The following is an 18,256-nucleotide window of genomic DNA, read 5'->3' as shown; positions in this document are numbered from 1 at the left end:
GGCAATGAGGGGCAAGCTGTAGTAAGAGGCTGAATTCCACAGAGTGGTATTGCAGCCCAGAAAACTAGACAGTCAGTAAAAAGGGCAGGCTGGAAGGGTTAAATATCAAAGTAATTAATGAACTAAAATTAGATTATAAAGCCTTTCAGATCTCTCATCCATTGTTGTAATAATGCCCTGCCACTTCATTTCACTGCAGAGACTATTTCTGCTTATGAGACTGTAAGCAATTAAAACAAGAGCCCTTTCACTGTGAAATACCTCAGAAGATACACAGATCAGAAAACCAGCACACCTCACAATACACACTGGTGTAACTACTATGAAGTGTGAAAGAAATGCAGTGGGATAGAATTTGGCAGAAATACACAGATGAAAATAAACAGACAAAAAAGGAAGAATAAAAAGCAAAAAAAACCTATAAGACAAGAGGTTGCAGGCAAAATTTGTATATCAGAAATGGAATGGAAAGAAGAGTGACCTATTTCACTCCATCAGGAGGTGATCACTTCTCTTGCTATTGGTGTAAGAACAAGCAATTCATACTTGATCCTGTGCTGGTTTTATGTATCCTGGGCTTCCCAAACCTGTTGGACCTGTGAAAACAAGTACTCCGAGAAAATAAGCAAAAGTTTTAGGAAAACAAAAGTTACAGTTTTCACTACAGCATAAACAAGTTTTGAATTCCAGCTTCATAGCACTGCTGCACTGTGGGCTAGCAGCATTCAGAAAGAAAAGCCCCTAGGTCTGGGGTTTGTAAGCAATTTGCCACATTTGTCATCATTGCTGTATAAAAGCCCTTCCCAAAGGACATTGTTCTAAGAAAATTATCCATAGCAAAGGCCAGCAGAATGCTCATCGTGTCTCAATCAAGGCTGCATAAAGAGGAAAGTCAACCATGCATGTCTACCATGTGGACAATTAGTCTTTCTGACTGCAGACACTATTCTAAAAGGCTAGTCCTTAGAAGCACCTAATCCTTCAGTTGAAAATTATTTCTCTTTGTCTGGCAGAAGCATATAGCAATGAGCATCCTGTGAGAACAATATTCGGAGGCTTGAAGCAGAATCAATGTAAATACATCAGAAGCATCCTTGTAACCTGTCTGTGACCAAACAAAAGAAAAAAAAAATCAAGAAATCGTGTATTTGTGATATGAAGTAGCTGAAAATAGCAACAAAAGAAAGAAGATGAGCACAGCATACTGGTTCCTGTGCACATCCATTTACACTTTTGATGCTGCTCCTGTCATCTGCCTATCTGCCCTCTGCATATAAACATCTGCTGTATTAAATACAGAGGAAAAAACTTACATGGTCAAAGAAAAGGAAAAATTATTTCCAAGGAGCCCTTTATGGTCACAATATACGACCTTAATCTCTAAACTGCATTCTGTATCTGATTTACATGAAATTACGTGACATTCCCATTATCAGTTAAATTCTTTTAGCGTTGTCCCAATACTGGCAATTCAAAGGAAAGAAAACTCATGAATTACCAGTACATCCTTACAGATAAACAAGTATAATGGTCAGATGAGTATAACTAACACAATACAGAAATTTACACAACAAAAAAGTTGTTGTTTCATCTGCAATAATGATTTATTTACAATGTTGTGTACTTTCTGCAAAGGCATAGCTCTCATTCAGGCAAGGTCTAAGAATTTCTAGTTCATTCTTACTTGTCTTCATTCTTTTCTGACATTTTTAACACCTACTCAAAAGAAATTCTTCAAAGGGACCAGATCTGAACCATGATGGCAAAGGCATGTCAAGATGGAAGTAGGTGTAAAGCTGGGGATTTTTGCAGTCTGAATTGACAGGAAGATTCACTTTTCCTTTTCTGTCTTATCTCTAAGATCAGTAACACAGAGAAAAATTGGCTTCTTTAATGGGAGGAAAGAAGCACAAACAAAAGTATTTTTATACTATGGGGTTATAACACCCCTTATTTTCAAGCTCAGTAGCATCAAATGCAAATTAACATCTCACTTAATATGAAGCTCTTTTTGCCAGTCTACAATCCTCCTCATCCTTCCACCTCTCCCTGCTTACTCTTGGGAGTGATGTGGTCTCTGGCAGCTATTTGGCTTGTGCAAATTAAAAGACATCATGCGTGCATGGGGATGTGAACCAAAGGTATGATTGCTGGGTTAGCCAGCCCAATGTGCATAAATGAAGATTTATTTTGGGTTTTTTTTGGTTTGTTAGTTTGTGGGGTTTTTTTTAATGAAGTGACTTAAAAACTAGGAAGTTGCCATGTTGACAATTTTGTTCTCTAAACAGACCAGGTATTGCATCAACCGTAACCAAATCAGTTTACCTGTTAACACACCTCAGCTGTATTTGACTAGGGCCATTTCAAGGGGCAAAAGGATTGTTTATTGTGAATGCCTGTTTAATCTTAGGTTCTCAGTCAAGACTGCTAACTCAATTAGGTTTTCCTAATCTATTTGTCTATCCATTGGGAGACCACCAACAGACTTCACGGCTCTGAATCTCTATCTGTCTGAATTTTGAAAATATCAGGTGTTAAAAATCTTATTTTAATAAACTATCTATTCTGTTTCCATTTTGGGATACAATAAAAAAACATTAAAATGAAACAGGCTCCCATGGCCTCTTTCAAAATTTGGTTTCTCCAGCACAGCATCCCTCTGAGAAGGGAAAGAACAGAATTCTGGTATATTCCCACATAGTAACAAGCAGTTGCCAGAGGGACTTTTGCCCACTGTGCAGCAACTACTGCCCTAAATAACCCTTAAACTCCAGTCACCACACATGTTGTTCTCATGAGTTGTGTTTTGGGTGGGACCAAGGGCAGCAGATCTGCTAACATCTTCCTAGGCTTGCAGAGCAAGACAAAAGCAAAGTGCAATTTATGCTTCCATTCTTGAAATCCCAGCAGCAGAAATGCGGCACTCATGAAACAGTATTTGCCTTCTGCTTGTAAGAGTCATAGCTGAATTTGGTTCATGGAGTTTCTCAAAGCAGTCAGCCATACAGTGTTTTACATCCTTTTGCCTTTTATTCAAAAATCTGTATTGATATCTAGTTCTAAAGCAACTCACTTCAGATGGTAACATTTATATGACAAATACTCAATTCATCTTCTGATTCAGATCCTAGTTATTTGTTGCATTTCTGCAATTTACTAAAACATAGCTCATTATGAAGTACGAAAGGTCAAGTCTCCAGAAAGTATCAAATTAAAATCAATTACAAGTCCTTAACTGTTCATGGTTAGTTTTTTATCATTTGGACTTTTGAACAACCATTGCCAAACTGGACTAGAATAATTTACATCAAGACAAGTAAGCATGTTGCAATGTAAGGCTATCTGCATTTGTCTCAGCCAGTAAGGAGGAAGATGCAAACACTCCTCCACAGAGATGATCAAGGGGCATGGATGGGTAGCAGTGCTGTAAGGATTAAGGTGTCAAGAGCAAGTCACTACAGTGCGGGAGCAGCTGGACTGGAAGCATAAGTCTGCTGGATGACTCAAGGACAATGACTAAAGTAATTATAATTATATCTTTCGTACAGATCACAACCAGCTGAATAATTTTAGCATCTGAAAGTCATAGCAAGAAGCACGCAAAAGCCATTGCAAAATAGATAAACAAAGCTTATGTTTTTGTGAGGCAGACTGTCCCACATCACTGCTCTAACACCACAACTCCCCTGTTCAACAGGGGTAGTTGGCCTTCTGATTGAAGGCTGTGGACACTCAGTTTCACTGTTGGATTAGAGGATCACCACCAGATTCCAAGTCCTCACATGGGGCACCATTTGTGGTGACTGAGAAAGCACAAGTCAGTATTGGATACCACACTAATTTTATTTTCTTGATTAGCTCTTATATAAGGTTACACAGGCATATCCAGCTATGCAGCCAAATAAGATATCATATACCCATGCCCACTCACACATAGATTGCTTTTCCAAGTTGGCACATTCCTTAGTGGTGGTCTTCCAGCCCAAGGGCACACACTCCCTTCCAAACATCTTATTCAGCTGGTCATGATCCATACAAAAGATACAATTATAATTCATTTAGTCACTGTTCTTATCCAGCAGACCTGTGCCTCTAGTCCAGCTGATCCCACACTACAGCTTTGCTCCGTCCATCTTGTCAGGTCATTTGATCCTGGACCAAGTGACAAACATGTTTACTTAGTAGTGTATTTTTAAAAGATTTCCAAGGGGGACAGAGAATTTGGTCTTATATTTCACAGGAATGAAAGAACCTCAACAATAAGGGGGGAAAAAAAGTTGTTCTGTGAGGGTGGAGTTCTTTGCTAAGCTGCTGCTCCATCCATGTATTGGGTGTTCAATCAAATGGTCTTCCATTGATATGTTTATCTCTCAGTGGGCCATTGTTGCTTGGATTCAGCTGTGTGGAATGACTGTGCATTGTACTAGCTTCAGCCCTATTTCACTGAGAGCAGGATTTGAGTGTCCTGACAGTTGCTTAGCAAATAAGACTTGAAATCAAAGTGACAGCAGTCTCATGCCCTCCCTAAGGCACATTTTAGTACCCAGCAAGGGAACAAAGTATAGTTCTGAGTCATTATTTTAATTCTACGGAAAAGAATCATGCAGAGGCCTGAAAATATGATAGAGCCCTGACAGGCCAGTGACTGACACACATAGACAGTGCAAAAAAATTACTTGGGGGTAGCACAATCATCCAGTGCCAGAGAACCAGATACTCACATTTCTCTTTGCCCAATCCACCTATTACACCTCAACAGATCCAGAGACCCTAGGGATTTCTTGCTTCTGCAATCCAGAAGGAGCTTACAAAACCTCTGGGGAACAATTACATCCATTTGTCCTGAAGCCTGAATATCTGACACATGTAGTGTCTTGTCTGCCTTTATACTGTGCAGTGGGAGTGGGAGGAGAAAAAGATAAGAGATTTTTGTAGAGGAAGGCTAATAATCAGAATATTCTTCTTATTCAGCATTATTAATCCCTACTGAATTAGATGCATTAGCAAAAGGTACTTCATTTCTTTGGAGAAAAAATGGAGCAGTCTGAACTCTTGAGGAAACATTCTGCCTATTAGTGTCTATGTAAAGCCCTAGAAATAATGCTCTCAGAGATTAAATAAAGAATAAGAAAATAATAAAGGCAAATTTCCCTCTATGTGCTACTCTGCAATTAACTGTTTGAAGTAATTCCCAATACCCTTAATCTCAAAAACTCTGCTTATCTACCCATCCAGTTATTTTCAATTTGTACTTCTATTATTACTACTGCATTATTAATATACCCTGATAAGATACGAAATAGCCTGGTGGTGTTGTTTCAGCAATGCCTTGCACGGCATAATAGTCTTTATGATGAATAACTCCTTCCCATCTGAGGAGATTCATTATTCCCTCAGCTCACAGACTAGGAGACCCTGGGGGAATCCCATTTCCTCCCCTGAGTCGGTACTCCATTTCCCCAAAGCAGCCTGGGCGTCCTTGTGCTCACCACATGTGCACACGCTGTTATCAGTCAGGGTGATACCATCTCCTTCTGTGTGGCCAGGAGAGACGTGCCCCAGGTGCCTCTGTCAGAGCTTGTGCCAGCACAACCTCACCAGTGCTCCACAGAGCTGACAATGTGCAGTACTTAAAGTATTTTATAAGGGGTGGGGAGGGAAGAGAGGGCAGCTTTTCTAGTCACACTGCTTCCAGAATCTGGGCTCAGGTGCTGCAGCCAAGCTGGTCAAGAATAGATTTCTACTGCAAATCGAGGATTGTATTTGGAGGAAACTCCAGTAATACCAAATGTTGGAAAGAAGGCGTAAGACATTAAAGCAAAGATAACTACTCTCATACCATATGGTTTGAAGTACGTATGTCATATTTTTTTTATGAGGGAAAGAAGGGGCCAGGGAAGAAAGGATCATCAGTTTTTAAGGTTTCCCACATCTATGTTTCTGTAATGGGGTATGTGATGTTGTAAAGGTTATTGCACAGTTTTCCTCCTGACATTTCAATATACATCCCATTTTGCCGACACATCTTCTTCTGTCTCTCCTTCACTATAAGCACTGTAAATTGAACAGATCTGTGGAAAAATCCAGCAGCAATTAATAGGGGTGAAAGTTGTTGGAATCTGCAGAAACACAACAGAGCTTCACACACACTTAAGAGAATTTAATGTAAAATGCTGCTATTAGTATAAGCATTTTCAATCCCACATTGGAGAAAAAAGATAATGTATTGTATTGTATCATATTGTATTGTATCGTATTGTATTGTATCATATTGTATTGTATCGTATTGTATTGTATTGTATTGTATTGTGTTGTATTAGAAGACTGAACTAACCAAGAAAAAGGATATTAGTCTGGATTAAAATCTGTGAGTTGAATGGCAGTATTTTATGGGAATGTTGAGTTGTCCTTAAAAAAACCTGCTCATTTTTAAAAAAGCAAGTCTGTAGCAAGTTAGCCTTACCATTTTTTTTTCAGGTAAGTTTCTAAAAAGCTCCATATATAGCTTTTTCCTCTGTATTTCCACTGCACTGGTGTGGAAGAGGAGATATACACACACATACATGCACCTGTATGTTTATAGGTGCAAATGTACACACCTCATGTATAGTGAGAATTACACATACACCTGTCCATCCACACCTATCACAGGTGCACCTACTCCATTTCTCACTTCTGATTGCTACAGGAGAGGTTTTGAGCCTCACAGGCCTTAAGAATGTATGGACATACATCCTGATTTTTCATCTCAAACAAGTCAATGATTTCATCAAACATTTTTATTCCCCTTTACTATATAGAAAGATTATTTCATGCTGCGAAACAGGAACACTGAAATATTAATTCTCATACCTGGTATTTCCTATCTCACTACCCAATGAAAGATAATTTAACTGCTAATCACTTTGGGAACAATACAGAAAAGAAAGTCTATTTGCACTTGGAAAACAAAATGGCATTTGGTTATCAGGAATCCAGATCCACTAATGAAATGTTTCCAAACCCCAAGCCATGCTGCCTAGACTTCTGGGAAAGAGTCCTCCTCAGAAGCGATTTATAGATCAAATTACAGAGCAATGAAAATCTGGCCATCCGAGGGCCAGAGGCTCTGATCTAACAGGTGTGCACATTATGACCATCTTCACAGAACCACCCTGACAGAAGTACAATGAAAATCTCCAGTCCTTTACTGAATAAACAGCAGCGTAACTTGGCTTTGATTTAGCTAAGGCCAAATGTGACAAAGTCTGCTTGGTCCTACTCCACGAAGGTCTGTCTGCTTTATGCAACCCGCTCAGTTGCATGCAGGTCTGCTCAACCTGACCTGGGTGCTGTATAGTGGAAAACAGAGGATGCAGACTTCCATCTGAGGAGAGGTCAAAGTACCTAGAACTTCCTGCAAGCACCTTGTTGCTTGTATCTCACAATAGCTGGTTTTCTGTTAAAGGTTCCAAGCAGAACACAAGAAGAGTGTCTCTTCCTACTCAGGGAGAGATTCATTTCACCTTACTTGAGCCAGCCAAAACACAGATACCTCATTCTAAGGCAGCTATGTTGCCTCTATAATCAACTGAAAAAGAAAGGTACATCTGGTAGGCAAGTCAGCCCAATTCTCTCCATTTCTCCATGAGAAGAATATATATGACCAGCCTAGATCAGAAGGGTAGAGATCACCTAAGCTAGCAACATGAATCACATCCTAAGGTGGCAATAATGGTGGCACTAAAGCATGAAGGAAAACATAGGAATATAATGACTCAAAACATGGACATACATGCTTCTCATAACAGCACAGAAAATGGATAAATGACAATAAATTGATATTCCCAAAAATGGGTTTGAATCCTAAAGGAAAAGGCAAAAAATGGGGAGATAGTGAACAAGGGGAGATATATTTCAATGGTATTCTCCGTATTAAAATGCAGTTCACGTTGGCTCCTACTCAACTGAGCTAGTTAGCTATTGAAGTCAACGTACCAGTGAAATGAGGTAAGGCACAGACCTTTAGGATAAGAGAAAGCAGAATGACCTTGCAGTTGAACCAAGAGGCTCAGACAAATCATTAGCCCATGATGTTACAGCAGTGCTACAGCAGAGCTTCCAGCAGTGTCACCATCCCGCCTGCACCACTGCTCTCCGACACGTGCTGAGAGGAGTCAAACACAGAAGGAAAAGGCTGGGAGGAGAAGAGCTTTAGGAAATTTTAAAGAAAAAAGATTTGTGATAAGGTCTACAGCTGACTGCTCAAAGTACAGTACCTGTTACTTGCCTAACATCTCAGAAAACTCACCACGGTCCTGGGTTTAGCAAACTATCCAGTATTTAAACTCCTTCTTCAGCATTATCTGAGAAATACTCTTGAAATTTTAAGTTTCTGTTATCTTGACTTTCCTGATTTATATTAATCTCTTCATCCTGAATTTAAAAATTAATTTAATGAGGTGAGATGTAGAGGAGAGGGCAAGTAAGAAGGGGACATTTTGGGAAGTACTACTGGAAGACTTAAAAAGGAAATGGAAGTTATTAACCAGAACTATTAAAATGCTCCAAAATACAAACCAGCAGTAGCGCCTAAATTGAAAAGCAAAGTAAATAAAAACACAGTATCTCAGAAAAACTTGGAGGAGATCCGTATTAAAAACAATGTTTTTTATATCCTAGAAAAATCCAGTAATTTTCCTTCAAATTCCATGTCCTTCAAAATTTAAGAGACTTTAAAATGCATGGCCACTGTATTGTCACACTATTTAAACAATATGATAATATTTTGAAAGTGTACTTGCTAGGTGAGCAAGAGTAAAGTTTTCTGTAGTTTCATTAGGTTATCAACATTAAAACAGTCAAATTAATTGACCAATGTGAGCCTTATGTATAAGGCCCATAGCCAAGTAGGAGCCCAGAAATTATTATCTTTCTTGATAATAAAGATCTTTCTTGAAGCAACGAAACAGTAAACTAGCATAAAACTTATAGATTGCTGGGCATAAAATCATATGACAATGCAGAGGGTGCTGGATAAATGAAGTCACTTAGAAAAGTACAAAAACCTAGTACCACCAGCTTGAAGTGATTTGAGCAAGCTTATTTTTCGTTTGTTCACTAATGTTTACAGAAAAATTCATCAAAACAGACCAAGGTAAACAATACAAAACTAGACTTGTAGCTCTTTTTCCGGGTGAAACGTACTATAAAATAAACACAGAAAATATTTATTCTTCTAACACAGAAATAAAAAATGCCATCAAAGTGAGTTGAGGTGCAGCCTTTTTCATATTTTTTCTGTCCAGCTCATCAGTACAATTTCTGGATACACCTAGGAAGATGGTCACTATAGGGAGAAACACCATTTTCTGTATTTTTTAAGGAAAAAAAAAGAAAAAAGAAAAAGAAAAGAAATTTAATGAGCAACAGTCTCTTGTCCTCTGCCATCACCAATAGCTGGTACTCAGATTAGGATACAAGTTTTTTCTCTGTGATATATGGAAAGAGATTTTTCTTTTTTTTTCCCCAAAGCAAAGAATTTCACTTAAGTTTCCTTAAGTAAGGACTAAGTTACTCTCTAGAAAACCTCATTTTTTCTGCTGCAGTTTTCACATCACCCTCCCGACCAGTGAAAAGGAAGATGTCTGCTAGTTTGAAAGATGATCTTTTTTTTATGGAAAATCAGCAGAGATAAAGGAATTAAGATAGGTGCCAACATTAGTGGAGCGCTTCCAATGCTCCCAGTTCCCTTGAAGTAGCAGCTTCTTGAAGCTTCACAAAGAAACAGCAGTTACAGCTGTTCTTTAAATCATGGAAAACATGACTGCACATAAATTTCTTTAAAATACATGTTAAAATACACTTTAAACTTCCAAGCCAACCAAAATGCAATCTGACAGACTTCTGGCATGCCTGAGTTGGTACTTCCACATCCAGAATAAGCTTTACTTTAGAGAAAGACAAACCAAGTGTTCATAAGAAACATGACTGACAAAGGTAAGAGATTTTCATTAACAGCAATTCTTAAACTTAAAGCAGCTTGAGCTTAAAACTCCTTCTAGAAAATTCCATCTAGCAAGAATGTAAACAAAGTGCAAGAAAGCTTCCACCAGGTCCAAACAGTACATTTTGTGAAGAAAAACACAGTTCTGAGCAATTCTGACTAGAGGGCAAAAGGCCACCTGGATTTCATTCCAAGTGGAACTAACTAATTTGTACAACAATCATGTTGACAACAAAGATGAACACATATGTCTCCTTTAAATGCCTCCAGGGGTCATCCTCCCACCTTTCAACAGCCATGGTAACTTTGGGAAAAAAAATAGCTCTCACCTCAGAAATTGTTTTCTGTGATAGAGGGTTTAAAATCACTTTTTTCATCTATCTGTTAACTTTTGCCCCTATACACCTGAAGGATGAAGCTTTACACAAGAAGGATCTCTGCTTTACAAAGGAAAGAAAATCTCTTCTCACTCTTTCTGGAAAAACCTTAAAGGTGGTTGGCAGTGAAGTGAAATACAGAATATATTTTGCAAGTTGGGCTGGGTTTTTTTGCTGACCATAGGAGAGGTTTTCATGTTCTCCCACTCAACGTATGCAAAAATGCAGACAAAACTGTATGACATTTGTAATGTAGACAAAATCCATCAATCAGCATGTTTTTAAACGGAATTTTCTTTACTACATGATACAGATCCTTGGGAGAATGGTGTATGAGTCAGGAGCATCTATCACACTGCCAGCATCCTGCTGCCACTCCTATCAATTGGCTGCATCTTGGTTCCTCTGAAGGCCCCTCCAGCCACACCCCATGCTCAGCCCCGAGCTTGATGAGCTACCAGCTACCACATCTCTCATTCACTAGACTCTCAAAACCCCCTCTCTGTGCTGCTTCCTACCCTGTCCTACACACTTGGAAAGGGCCCCTCAGGAGCACCTGCAGCATAATCTATTATTTACTCATTAATAATCTCCTCTTCTACACCAGCTTGAGAAAGGGGATCTAAAATTACACTGCTGATGGGTTGAGGACATCACTACCATGATGATGTTTCTTCTTGCTTCCCATCTCTCTGTCTGCTCCTCTTTATTACAGTGAGATCATAACTGCCCTTGACAGAAACAGGGTTTTTTTAATCTGAAACTACACATTATTTAGCAAAACAGGTCTAGGCCCTGCAAACAAGAGTGCTGCTGCTGCTCCAGAAAAATAAAAAGTAAACAGAATTACAAATTACAGTTGTTCTTTTAATAGGTCGAAAAGACTACCTGAAGGAAGTTCAATGGTGACTTGCTTCTCCCTGGTAGAAAACTTGTGCATAGGGATGCATAGGGATGATTTTAGTGCCCAAGCATAAAATAGCCCAAGCTATTTTATTTTGAGATTAACAAGTACCAAATAACAAAAAAATCCACACACACAAAAAAATTTTATATCTATATAAAGAGAGAGAGAGAGAGAGAGAGAGAGATGTATATGTATACGTTAGGAAAAGTAAACTAGTCTCTGCCCAAACATAACAAATACCTCTCAGTGACAGAGGTTTATAAGGCTACACACAGACAAATAATAAATGAAAGAAAGCACAAAGACCATATCAATTTACCCTAACCCCCTGACACCAGAAAACAACATATTTATTCAGGTTGAGAGAAAATTTTTCATTCCAGCTGTTTTTCATGTCAAATGTGGGATTCAGCAAAACAACATCTTTCACAGAAAGAACATTTCAGATTTTCATCAAAAGTATTGGTTAACTTTTGATTTTGTTTGATGGAAAATGGAAGTGGAGGTGTAGAGGGAGGATGGAGGGAAGCAGACTGGGGAGCAAATCTAAGCAAACCTTGGTAGAATGGTCTTACAGTAGTTAATCTTCGGGCAGGCATGGAATAATTCATTATTACTTCACCGAAGACCTTTTTGCTCTGATATTGGCTTGTTGTCTGGAAGGACAACAGACTTAAGGAGTATCTTTCAGAAAACTGAGATTTGGCTAAACATCATGTACAGCCATCCAGAACAGTAGTTCTCTCTCTCTAGATAAACTCAGTAAAAGCAATCTTTTACTCAGAATATGATGATCCAAAGATTGCAGAGAGAGAAGAAATTATGCTCAAGCTGTTGCAGTTTATGGAGCTGGATTGTCACTCAATCCAAAGGAAACCTCTCAAGAACTGACTGTGAGGATACCACACTACCACTCAAGATCATCTCCCTCTACCAGCAAATGTAAATCCAAAGTACACTGATAAATAGGACCCACAAAAGCACTCCTGTTAATATATTTACAACAGGGTCACACCTTTTTACTTAGCATCAGAAAGAGCTAATTGGAAATGAATGCAACAAAGAATCTGATCTTTCATTTCTTTCACTTTGACAATGTGGTATTTCTGCTAGGCTCAGTGGTGTATCTAACATCAAAGTAAAATGCTGATTATGCAGTCCCACCATTTCATTATTAATATTATCTTCTGGCTTCTGTGAAGCTGATCTTCAGATTTCAAATAATACTTCTTTCAAAGTCCAGGCTGGCACAGTTTTGATTAGCAAGGCATTCAGTAAAAAAAAGCATGATGCATGCAACCTGAATAGATACTGCCTAACCCTCTTTGTCAGTTTAGATGCTTCAGTGGGGGGTTGTACCCATATCCATCTTAACTGAACTGCTAATTAACTTTTTTTTAAAAACAGTGATAAGCTGATCTTCCCCTTTTAACTTAAAAAAGATATATATATATATGCCTACACATGACAGATAAGAAATTCTGTAATTGTAAATAAATCATTGTCATAAATTTTGCAATGAGGAGCAGAATCTTTGAAATTTCTCGTAGAAGTGAATATATAAAATAGCAACTGTTTCCTTGCAATTTCATTTTAGAAAACTGTGAAATTAAATTTACCCTGAAAGTCTAAGCTTTTATGTACCCAACTTCCTATCCTTCACATCTTGGATACCCACCCCCCCTGGAAGACTGACAGCTCTCAAGCTGACACCAAGCCAGTAAAACCCAGTGTTTGTGCCAGGGCTCACAGCCCTGCAGGAGCGAGCCTGCCTTCCAGACAGCCTGTGCACAGCTGTCCCCTGGAGTCTCAGAAATCCACAATCCCTGGCAACAGTCATCCTCCCAGTTCCAGTGAACCAGAATTTCCAGTAACAAATTGTCATATTAGAAATTGCCCAGCCCACTCAAACCCAAAGTGAAAAAGAGTTTTATCACACTGACATTTCTTGTAAAATGCTATTTACATACAAACCAGGAAAAAACCCTAAAATATTGAAAACAACACTTAACTTCCCTGAAGCCACTTCTTCCAAATGGGTTCACATTTTATATATTTGTACCCTTACAGAAAACACTATATGAGAAAAAATGCTGAGAAAAGTAACTGTTTTTTTAACACACTCCTATCAAAACATATCTCAACCTAACTGAACAGAACACATAAACAAGGAAAATTAAAAGCAAATACCTCATCTAATGTTTTCCCAGTCTGACAGATAAATTACACTGTTATCCTGAAGTTATTTACTTGTGCCTTGCACCTATTTCTGACATACTAAAATGAAAATTGTGCTACAGAGGTAAACTAATGGGAAACTTTCATGAAAGTATACATAGAAGCTTCCGATCATAATTATAAGGTGACTCCTAAAAGAAACCAAAAAGGTGAAAAATGAAACTGGCTTTCAGAAACTGCAGGTTAGACATATTTTTGCTAATGGAAATGCAAAAAAAAATTAATTTTCTGTAGTATGACTATATGAAATAACATAATTTTATTTACTTCTTTGAAGAAGCATGTGTGTCAGTGTACTAAAACCTCTTAGCTACTTATACGCTCTGATAGTTTTGGGACAGTAAGTCTGAAATTAAAAGAATAATGTGGGCTACGAAATTTCAGTTTTACTTACATCGCTGGAAAGCCTGGAGCCTGTTCTTGTACTTGGTTTTGAAGAAGAAAATCACAGGTCTGTTTAGGAATATTGTAAAACTACTTCAAAAGCCCTCTCCAATGGAAACCAGTAAAGAGAGAAACAAGAAAGGCTCAAATCAGCCTGGAATGTTTAGACAGAGCTATGTCTCTGTGTGTGGACCCATTCCTTCGGACATGTGAAAATAATAATCAGGAAAAGTGCTGACCCAGTCCAAGATGGGAGATAATCCCCTTTCCAAGAACACACCCTTGATTATTCCTTAATGGAATTTTTATTCAGATGTAACCCATCCCAAGCACAGAAAAGTAAGACTCCTGAGAGGATGGCTTCTATTGTTAATCTGTTCTGTAACAACTTCTTATAACAAGGAACAGATTCAAGTTTACTTCTCTTTCCCCCCTTTTTTTTTGTTATGACAAAAAGTCATAACACACATCCCTATTAAAGTTTTGTAAGCTCATGACAGATTTCTACACTTCTTCCCACCTACCAGGCCTCAGGAAAGGAAGGGAGCCCCATGTGTATGGGATCTCTCTTCAAACAGGCACTAAACCAGCCACGAAAGTAATGGATAATGGAAACCCTGGAACTGCACAATATAAGAAAGTAAGTATCCAAACTCAGCAGTGGAAGTTCTGAAGCCCATCATATGTTCAGCAGTCCTAGATCACGCATTAAAATTTCTCTTCTAAGCAGAACATTCACCAAATTCATTGTCATTACTTAGTATTCAAGGAATATGGAAAAGCCATGCACACAGATGCTTGCATAAGAAACTACCTTGATTAAAGCAAACTGCTTTTCTCAGCAATTGCATGCACATACTCCCAGATGTAATATGCCAGGCCCTCCAATTGTAACAGGGAGAAAGGGAAGGGCCACTCAGACAAACTACAAAGCAACAGCAAACTATATACTCACCTCCTTCATCGCCTCAATGTAAGTGCGCACCTAAACAGCATTTTAAGAGGGAATGATTATGCAGAATGCGAGAAAATAACATGACAGAAGGAAAAAGGAGCAATTTATCATCAGCAGCACAGGTTTTTTCAGGTAAATGTACTTAAAGAAAGCAAGCAAACATGAGCCAGAAGCAAATTACAGTGTGTCCAGCCAAGATACCAGTCTGGAAAGCAAAGGGATCAGGAACACAAAATATGCCATAGCAAGCAACAGCTGTGCAGCTTACACGCAGCCACAGAGACAACTACTCCTGAAACCCAGCATGGATATTACCTCCTGGCAGAATGGACATTAACTCCACCTAGTAGCACTGTGGTCCCAGTGCAGGTGAATGAGTGTAGCTGGGCTCTGAATGTATTACTGCTGCACAATTAGGCCTAAGTCAACTTTAACTTTATTAGAAATTCACTTGCATTAGTTAAGTTGTTAGGTGTCGTTCTAATTGGGAACGGCGGGAAAGAACGACACGGACTCTCAAGGGAGTCAGAACAGAAGAAATCTTCTAGTTTATTGCTCTAGGCTTGTTATATAGATTAGTTCGTGGAAAGTACAGAAAGGAAACTCTTATTGGTCAGTAAATCACCACATCACCATCATTGGTCAGTGGGGTTCACCACTCCCTGACTTTCTCCTGCAAGGAAAACAAGGAATAGAAAACAACACCTGCAAGGCTGTTTTGTGTCCCTGAGGATTGTTTTGATTCCTCCTTAAAACTTCCCAGGCTGGACTTGAGAAAGCTATGCGGCCTGTAATTTGTACAGGCACTGTGGTTCAGATTTAGCATCCATAGTTAGGCCTTTTTATTCGTGTTCAGGGACCAGCTACAGCAAAGTCAACTGAGAAAGGACATGGTTTTCCAATTCCCTTAATGTTTTGCACAAGAATAAAATCTCCCAAAGAAAATCAGTATTTTAGTAATATTTGCAAAGCCTACCTTGCCCAAACCAGGAGTGTCTTTCACTTTGCTGACTGCCCTCAACAAACAAGGTGGTGCAGGGGGTGGGGAAGTCTGAAGGATACTGCTGAAGCAGGTAGAGAAGAGAGGAGATTCAGGAACAGACGATGCAGAAGGCCTGTGCTTCTTCTTTTTGGAAGACAGGTTCAATTTCTGAGCAGCTCTGTAGGAAAAATCACAATAGCAAGCTAAAACAACTTTGAACTCACCAACAAGAACAAATAAAAATATTTATCAAGTTATGTAGGCTCTCAATTTTGACCTCATTGATCCTGATAGTTTTATAATTCTTGTTCTTCACTCCTTAGTGCTATTTTAGTGCCATTGACCACAAAGTTGCTCCAAATTTAGTCTTCATTAAGTAGGGTGACAATCAGGCCTCTGTCACTATTTTATCTGTTGAAGCAATTCAGCCTACAAGAAAGCTCCAAACCCAAACCAATGAGCTATATGGCAATTGCTATTTTAAAACTATGAAAGATTCACACAGAATTGTGTCTCATATATGGGTCACTGATTCGAAAATGAATACTTGTGTAGAGTTACTTAGTGATAAATGCTCAGATGATTCTGCTGAGGTGTAAGAATCCTAGCACTAGCTGTCCAAAATTTTTATCACTTCTTAAAACAAGCCAGTCTAAAAGCTGAACAAATGTTGACCAATGAAAATACTGCTGTTTGTGATGAGATGGAGACAATCACAGACTCCAGCTGCATTAACCACTAAGCAGGGGAAACAGTAAAGACTGCTTTTATTACAGAATTCTCAGATAAGTGTGTGTATAAGAAGTTTGTATAGAGTTTGATTAAAAGGCTAAGCTTTTCTGGAGCAGAAACATTCAGTACTTTTGTTTTGCAAAATGTTTTGTTTTCAGAGATAATGCAGCATTCAAGTCTTTATTGCAGCTGGTTTGTCCCAACACTTGTGCATCCTGCACTGCAAGGGATAACATCAATATTAATCATGCTGTCCCATGGTTTCCCTTCTGCAAAACAGAGCAGTTTAAATGGAACAGGTCAGCAGGACTACCAACTCAAAGGAGAGATGGATAGAAAAATTGTGTTTGCTTTGGCAGACAAATTGGGACTTAATATACGTAAAAAAGCAATCTGTGCTGACAGTAGCTCTCCTTACCTTGCTGAAGTGCATCACTCAAGACCAATAATTCTAAATCCTTCAAAGTTTTAAGAAGCTTAAGCTCCATTATACTGGTATCAGTTTATATTATACAACTAAAAATTTACGAAAGTAATGACATCATTTTACCCAAAGGAGTCAGGGAAGAAAGACTGAATATATACACACATGTACATACACACACATTTCAGTATGCAAGGAACCTGTGTTTGTATCAGGTGTCTCAGCTGCATGGACAAAATACTGCTTGGTATGATACTGCCATATGGCAGCTGGTCACAGGTACTCTATGTGCAGCACCAGGGTGTGTTCTTTTAGCCTATGCCAAGTGCAAAGCACTTCCAGATAAATTCATTTCCAATGAAAGAAAAACATTAGGAGATTTTAAATGACCTGAAACAGAATTAGAACTCAAAAGTTTCTGTACCACCTCCTTGTCCTTTCTCTTTACTTTTACCTAAAGACTACAGTTCATAACCAGTTCCTCTCATTTAAGCATACACTTTCTTTTTCATAGCAAACATACTCAAGATGTGTTGGTCAAAACCATTTTTTCATTTCCTTGCAACATTTCCATGGTTTGAGAGGATTCAATTATTTCAGCTTCCACACTGTCCATCACTAACACTTTTATGAAGTTGTCCATGCTGAATTAAGATTGTCTGTACATCTTAGTTTCACTATAAAATTATTTTAAGGGAAGTCTTGTACTCTATGTGCAACAACTGAAAATGTAAATGTTGGTCAAACATACTGAAAGCTTTACCCCTGTGGTCAAGCTCATTAGTCCAGTCTGAAATACAGGAAGTGGCTCCGTCCACTATGGTCATCTATCTGGTCTCACTGACTCATTTGCACCATGAACCTGGTGAAAATATATTTCCTAAAAGCTGTTTCCTGAATTGGCTGACAGAGCCATTATCCCTATTGGCACTAAATGCTCCTCCAGAATTTGCTGTTCCTTTTACAAAGCTGACAGTGTAATACAAACCACTTCTTGACCCAACCAAGCACACAGCCGTCATTTTCTTAAAGAAAACACATTCTTGGGGGTACCTGGCCTTTTCAAAATCTTGGAACTATATTAAAGTTTGACAGTTATAACCTATGAGATGGTATACAAATGGAATAACCTGCATTTTCCTTATATTTTTGGCCTGTGATTGGCAAAATGTATGAAAAACAATGAAATACCTTATGGGGTTTTCTGTTTTTCCCCCGTGTAGGAGAAATCAATGCATGGCAGGCTACAGAATCACTTACAAGCCCTATCAG

The 18,256-nt window shown here is 38.6% G+C and overlaps 1 protein-coding gene across 5 annotated transcripts in view; it reads right to left on the bottom strand.

Annotated features, from left to right (window-relative positions):
• KIF26B (kinesin family member 26B) overlaps window positions 1-18,256 on the bottom strand; it is a 272,818-nt gene that overhangs the window by 83,665 nt on the left and 170,897 nt on the right. For all 5 annotated transcript variants that reach the window (XM_005526873.3, XM_088053418.1, XM_088053420.1 and 2 more), the window contains one exon: window positions 15,823-16,006. In XM_005526873.3, the coding sequence (XP_005526930.2) occupies window positions 15,823-16,006 (184 nt within the window). The remainder of the gene's footprint in view (window positions 1-15,822; window positions 16,007-18,256) is intronic.

Source organism: Pseudopodoces humilis, chromosome 3, assembly GCF_049639895.1.
Source record: "Pseudopodoces humilis isolate 2021_Gansu_Grassland_sample_001 chromosome 3, ASM4963989v1, whole genome shotgun sequence".
Lineage (NCBI taxonomy): Eukaryota > Metazoa > Chordata > Aves > Passeriformes > Paridae > Pseudopodoces > Pseudopodoces humilis.
Note: the sequence above shows the minus strand (reverse complement) of the source record. Positions and strands in the feature narration are given on the sequence as shown.